This window comes from Nansenia antarctica (assembly GCF_963989245.1).
Source record: "Nansenia antarctica genome assembly, chromosome: 14".
Taxonomy (NCBI): Eukaryota; Metazoa; Chordata; class Actinopteri; order Argentiniformes; family Microstomatidae; genus Nansenia; species Nansenia antarctica.
The window spans coordinates 16,985,414-16,992,913 of record NC_137684.1 but is presented as its reverse complement, the minus strand read 5'-3'; the positions used below and the strand labels follow the sequence as shown (position 1 = coordinate 16,992,913).

At 47.6% G+C, this 7,500-nt stretch overlaps 1 protein-coding gene across 1 annotated transcript in view; it reads right to left on the bottom strand.

Annotated features, from left to right (window-relative positions):
• Positions 1-7,500, bottom strand: part of ppfibp2b (PPFIA binding protein 2b) — a gene marked incomplete at its 5' end in the record, with an annotated part of 88,865 nt that overhangs the window by 39,347 nt on the left and 42,018 nt on the right. Inside the window, one exon of the mRNA XM_080545400.1 lies at positions 3,958-4,071. Coding sequence (XP_080401526.1) covers positions 3,958-4,071 — 114 coding nt within the window. The remainder of the gene's footprint in view (positions 1-3,957; positions 4,072-7,500) is intronic.

Here is a 7,500-nt window from a genome sequence, read left to right as displayed (position 1 = left end):
GCTGGGCTCAACGCAATGCATGGTACGGAATGAGGAGTGGTATTGCATTACAATAGAGCACGTCCACCGATGTTTCTACCTCCATCAGCCTCCGTTCCATGGATTACTACGACACACACACACACACACACACACACACACACACACAGACAGACGCTCACGCAGAGACACAGAAACAGACACACACACACAGATAGACACAAATTTCAACCTCCACCAGCCTCCACTGTCTCCTAAGCTGACTGTACTTTGACGTTCTGTGTGAACATGCGTTATAAATATGTTATACACATGTAAGATGTAATGACATTTCTCAGACATGAGTCTAGGAGAGCCTTTTTCCCATGCCAGACCAGCCTTCTACATACCAATACAACAGGCTTTTTTTTATTTATTTTTTTACCATTTGAAGCTAATGAAACCGTTGATAGGCATCAAAGTCTTTTAAAGTTGCACTTTTTTTCCATTGACATTTCGGCCCTACGCAGAACTAAACGATGGGCGAGACTAAATCACAAACAAGAGGGACATGGACTCCCAGCATCAGTGTACCCCCCCCCTCCCCCCATTCCCCTACTGGCTGCACACTCAGGTCTTCAATGGACCTATCGCTAAGCCACGCCCCAAAATAGAAATTGTCCAATCATATCACAGCAAAAGTCACGACAGGCAGAAAACTCGGACAAACAACTCGCTAATATCTGATGGTGAAAAGCTTCTAGACTAAATATTCTTGTCATCTTTAAAAAAACATGTCTATTACTTGCTGTGGTAAATCAGAAAACAGAAATTGTAAGCCGCCATTGTAAGTCATTGAATGTCATTCAGTCACGGTCGGTCAGTCAGTCACTGTCAGTGAAGCGTTGTTTGTTTGTCCGAGTTTTCAAAGGGGGTGTGGCTTAGCGAGAGGTCCATTTAGCTAGTGCACTACTGCTTGTTTACACATACCATATTTATTATACTAGTCTCTAATTATACATCTTACATATATGTGACATACCTCAAGACCTATGCCCTTGTTCTGTGCATATCAATCTGTAAATATCATATCATAATTATTTCATGTATAATCACCTTTTATATGAATGTATTTATACTCAATGTAATACTTCATACTGTAATACCATGAACTGTCTACATTATCATCTTCATCTTCTTTTACACTATCTGGTTACATACCAAATCTGGTTAGATACCAAACTACATTTCGTTGTCTCAGTACTTGTACTCTGTGCAATGACAATAAAGTTGAATCTAATCTAATCTTAAGTCTTTTACTGTTGCACCCATTGACATTTCGGCCCTACGCAGAACTAAAGGATGAACAAGACAAAATCAGGACAGGACAAAATAATGTTTGACAACATCAACAAAGAGCTGTTTGATTCTTCCATCAGGTGTTCCAGAGGTCCTGGCACAGACACAGAGACACGCTGTGATTGGAAGAGTCAGGAGACACAGCTTCAGGGCTCCTCCTCACCCCTCCTCACCCCTCTCCTCACCCTCATCCTCACCCCTCTTAAGTTACTTTCATCTCGTCCCCCTCTCTCCTGAACCCACCACAGCTTAAAAGAAGGGCTTAGATAAATGTGTGTTTAAATGGGTTAATCTAAAACTAAATGCAGTCTGTACTTGGAAAGGAATGTTGCTTCAGTCTTATTTCCCGAAAATAAGTTTCTCCGGGGACCTCTTTTTCTAGTTCCTATGTGGCGGTTCTAGAAGGTTCTATCTTCAGAATCAGAGCGCTGTAATTAGAGCAGGATTATACCGTCTGTCTCTTTACAGAGAAGTGGAGTTCACTACCAGAAATACATCACAAACACACACACAAACACACACACACAAACACACAAAGACACAAAGACAAATACAACACGCACACACACACAAAGACAGACACGTACGTACGTGCACAGGCACGGGCACACACACACACATACAGTCACACAGACAGACAGACAGACACACACACACACACACACACAAACACACACACAAACACACATACACACATACACACACACACACACACACACACACACACAGAGAGACAGACAGACAGACAACCAACAGACAACCAATAGACAGAGAGGGAAGACACCACCGTCATGAGAGGCAGCAGAGCCCACTACCATGAATACATCTTTACCCACTACCAGAAATACATTGAACGCACACACACACACACACACACACACACACGCACACACACACACACACGCACACACACTTAGAAGACACCACCATCATGGGAGGCAGCAGAGCCCACACTACCATGAATACATCTTTACTTAGCAAACCAAAGGCAGCATGCAGTCCTGTCCTGTTATGGAAATCCATATCCTCAAATACACATCCTCAGTGACAGTCACCTTGTCAGAGAGGGGCCGTTACCTTCATCACCAGCGTGTACAAATACACCTGCTAAACTTACCTACTAGGAATAACCCCAATCACAAATACATGACTTCAGAAAAAGCCATGGGGGCAGTATAGTGTGTACTATTATAGAAAGACACATTGTTACAGAGACGTTAAACTCCATAAGAAGTCTGTGGAGTACAACAGTTATGACAACTGACAGACCACATCACCCCCGTGCATAGCCCTCATAAATACATCACGTGTACAAATAGAAAGGCACATTGAGAGACAGCTATGTACACGGTGCCCTATATATACTGTGGCGTAGGCGTCAATAAGATTGGTACAGTTATGATTGTTGACAATAGCACATAAGCCTGCCCAGGTTAAGACTGCTGAAGGTCACCAACCGTGTGCAGTCCACATGCGTCACGCGTCACGGGAAGAGACGTTGTATAAATGTTGCGAATGAGACCACACCTTGGGTTACTAATTGACACACACACCCACACAGACAAACAAACACAGTCACACAGACACACACCCACATGCACAAATGAACGCAATCACACACACCCACACAATCACACACACAGACACACACACGTAACACACTTGCTTTCCAATGAAGGAAACTCTCACAGCGAACCCAACTGGTTTGGTGCCTCCCTTTGTGTTCTTTGGCCAGATCCCATTCTCTCTCCCTCTCTTTCACAAACACACACACACACACACCTACTCTCTCTCACTCACACACACACACACACACACACACACACACACACACACCTACACTCTCACACACACACACACACACACACACACACACACACACACACACACACACACACATACACACACACACACACACATACACACACACACATACACTTATAACACATACCTGTCTCGGCCTAAAGCAAACAGCTCTTTATTTAGGACTAAACCACAATGAGGTCAACCACAGCGGCTAAACAGTTAAATGTGCTGCAGCTTTCCAAGCAGAGCAGGGCTTGTGATTGGCTGTGTTCCGGTTGCAGTACTTCTCAGTGGAGAGGTATGTGTGGTGTTTACATTAAATTTACATTTCTGGCTCTTAGCAGACAGACGCCTTTATCCAAAGTGACTTACAACAAATACGTTTGTCCAAGTAAGTGAATCATCTATCCATCAATCATCGTAAGAAAAAGTAATCTATGTTATGACATGGGGCCATTGGCAGTCATATTGAAGAAGTTTTTAAATTAATAGTAGAGAAACTGTACAGGGGGGTAATGGGGATGAAGAGGTCTTTAGGAGGGACAGTTAAGACGTAGTACACCCCCTGGACATGACGCTGGTATGTCGGAGGGTCTTACCCCCCAATCCAACCCTTAATGCTGGGTGCCAAGCAGGGAGGCATCGGGTAACATTTTAAAAAATAGTCTTTGGCATGACTCGGCCGGGGATCGAACTCACGACCTCCCAATCTCAGGGCAGACTCTCTAACCGCGAGGCCACTGAGCTGGTAGTTTAGTGGTAGTGTGGTAGTATCCCTCAGTGGTACAGTACTGTACTGTGTACTAAGTGTAGTAGAAAGGTGTATCCTCTTACCTGCTGCAGCATCTCCTCAGTAGAGAGCAGCTTGAGGTGGTGCTCCTCTAGAGAACACTCCAGATCTCTGATCTTCTCTCCCTGAGCCTCCACCTGGTCTGTCAGAACACTGACCTGGAGAGAGAGGAGAGGAGAGGTTAGACTAACACACACACATGCACACACACACACACACACACACACACACACACACACACACCTATAGCCAACACACAGACACACAGACACGTCCAGGTCACTCACAACACACACAAAGGATACAATCACTTACAAACCACCCATACAGAGGTCAACCTACAAACAGCCTACTGACACAGAGACACAATCAGCAGACACAACTCACAGAGGACTCGCACATAGAGAGAGGACAAGCGATAGACCACCTACAGACAACACACAAAGACGAGCAACAGACAACACACACACAGAGGACAAGGAACAGACAAGCAACAGCCAACACATAGAGAGGACAAGCAACAGCCAACACATAGAGAGAGAGAGGACAAGCTCACTGAGTTACGACCCAGGAAGTGAATAGACAGGACACTTCCACTCAGACACACTGCAGTGAATCACACAACACCTAAACATAGGAGACGTTCACTCAGAAACAAGACAAACAGGAAACTTTCACTCAGAAACAAGATAGGTTCACTCTCAGTGAACCCTCACTTAGAAACATCCCACGCACAAAGAAACAGGCACACACACACAGACAGAGAGACAGAGAGAGAGAGAGGACACTTTAAGTTACATTTGACCCATAGAGCACTGCTCTACTCACACTCCCAACCCAAGGAACCCACACACACACTCCCAAGAGACAGGACACTTCAAGCACAGATCGAAAACCTCCCACATAGCCCACTGAAACACACACACACACACACACACACACACACACACACACAGAATACCTTCCACATAGCCCACAAAAACATACACAAACACACACACACACACACACACACACACACACAACAATTTCACACAAACACAGACAGAATACCTTCCACAGAAGCCCACAGAAAGCAGAAAAACTTTCACTCAGCAACACCCCAAGAGACACTGACACCTTCACCTAAACACACGACACATTCACTGGCTGTCTCTGACTCTCTCCCACACACACACACACACACACACACACACACACACACACACACACACACACACACACACACACACACACATACACACGCACACACACACACACACACACACACACACACACACACACACACACACAGAAAAAACACTCTCACCTCTTGATCAATAGCTATGCTAATTCCTCTAACAACAACACTGTCCATTCAGGAGCAGTTTCACTTCACTTCACAGGTCCTGTTAAACAGATCAACCGCTCAGAAACTGAAACTCCCTAGTGTTAAACATTACCAAGTCACTTCTTCTCTCTCCACTCCTCAAACGGGGGTTAAAAGAGGTTAAAATTGGGGTTAAAATGTTACCAAAGGGGTTAAAATATTACCAAGTCAGTTCCTCTCTCCACTCCTCCAATGGGGTTAAGTGTTACAAAGTCAGTTCCTCTCCACACTCACTCCTCAATGAGAGGCTTAAACATTACAACATCCCAACCCCACGACACTTCTCACCTAGAGTCCAACTACTACCAGTCAAATGCCAAAAACATAGTGTGAACATATTAAGGCGGTTCTAGTTTCACCTCCCTCTCAACCTGGACTAAACTCCCTGTCAGCAGATGTCGTTTAAACGTTACAGAGACACAACTTACCTCTGACATGGTTCAGTGATCCACAACAAAACACTCGGAAGCTGAACAGAAAGTCACCTCTTTGTCCCCGGGGATAACGTCAAAGCCCCACACACACACACTGACACTCACACACACACACACACACACACACACTCAGCTCCACTCTGGCCATCCCCACGAGGAAACAGGTAACAAGGGAAAAGACAAGCACCTTAGGGGAGGTGCCGGCAGCCAATCAGGTCATCAGTCAACCCGCCCTTTACAGGGTCCCCAGGCGACCAATCGGAGGCCTTGCTTTCTCCAGGAAAAAGGGGGCTAGCTAACAGGAATGTGCTGCCGTACGCGAAAAAAGACACAAGGCTACTTTGGCACGCTGGCGGTGATAAAAAAAAAAGAGCGGGTTTAGAGGTTCAACAAGTTCGCCGCTGACAAGCCTCGACGCGGGCTGCGGATGAACGACACAGGAGGGAGAAAACATGTAAATATACAGCTGTGGAGATAACAGACCTGGAAGCTAACAATTATACGGATCTCAGACGCGGGAGGGCGGCGGGGGGGGGGGGGGGGGCTCGATCGACTCCTGAGGCGAACCTGACCGCAGGACGACTTTTGATCCTGGTGAATTATTCCGTCTGCGTGTTTACAGCAGGGGGGAGGCTGGTGGAGGTAGACGTGGGAGGACAGGGGAGGCTGGTGGAGGTAGACATCGGAGGACAGGGGAGGCTGGTGGAGGTAGACATCGGAGGACAGGGGAGGATGGTGGAGGTAGACACCGCAACCTAAGCGCTGTTAGCGCCGTGCTCTACCAACGGAGCCACAGAGGATCATCCTCATTCCACATCCCTCCTTCTTCCTTCTTCTTCATTCATCCGACTGTTCCTCATTCCATTCTGTGCCTTACGATGACCCCCCCGGCCTCTGATGTCTACCTCCACCAGCCTCCCCCAGCCTCCGATGTCTACATCCATCGGCCTCCCCCATCCTCTGATGTCTACCTCCACCGGCCTCCTCCATCCTCCGATGTCAACCTCCACTAGCCTACCCTGTCCTCCGTTGTCTACCTCCACCAGCCTCCCCTGTCCTCCGATGTCTACCTCCACCAGCCTCCCCTGTCCTCCAATGTCTACCTCCACCAGCCTCCCCTGTCCTCCGATGTCTACCTCCACCAGCCTCCCCTGTCCTCCGATGTCTACCTCCACCAGCCTCCCCTGTCCTCCGATGTCTACCTCCACCAGCCTCCCCTGTCCTCCGATGTCTACCTCCCCCAGCCTCCCCTGTCCTCCGATGTCTACCTCCACCAGCCTCCCCTGTCCTCCGATGTCTACCTCCCCCAGCCTCCCCTGGTGTGTTGACAGTATAGACACAGAGAGAAGCGGTGTCCGGACATGATTGTTTGGGAACAACAGCATGAGGGATGAGGGGGATGTAGAGGAGAGGAGATCTCTCTCTCTCTCTCTCTGTCTTTGCTCCCCCCCTCTCCCTCCCTCCCGCCCTCCCTCTCTCTAACAGACGGGCGTAGAGGTGACCTGGGTCATTGGGACAGGGGTGTCACATGTCTCTGTGTCTCCTGGGTGGCTTCCCAGCTCAACTCACACTCACCTGAGGTGACTCCGGATACAGTGTGTGTGTGTGTGTGTGTGTGTGTGTGGGGGGGGGGGGGGACTGGGAACACTGACTAACTTCTCTTACTCTCTGTCTTTGTCTTTTACACACGCATGCATACCTGCACACACACACACACACACACACACACACACACACACAAGCATAATACACTCTCTCACACACACACACACACACACACACAC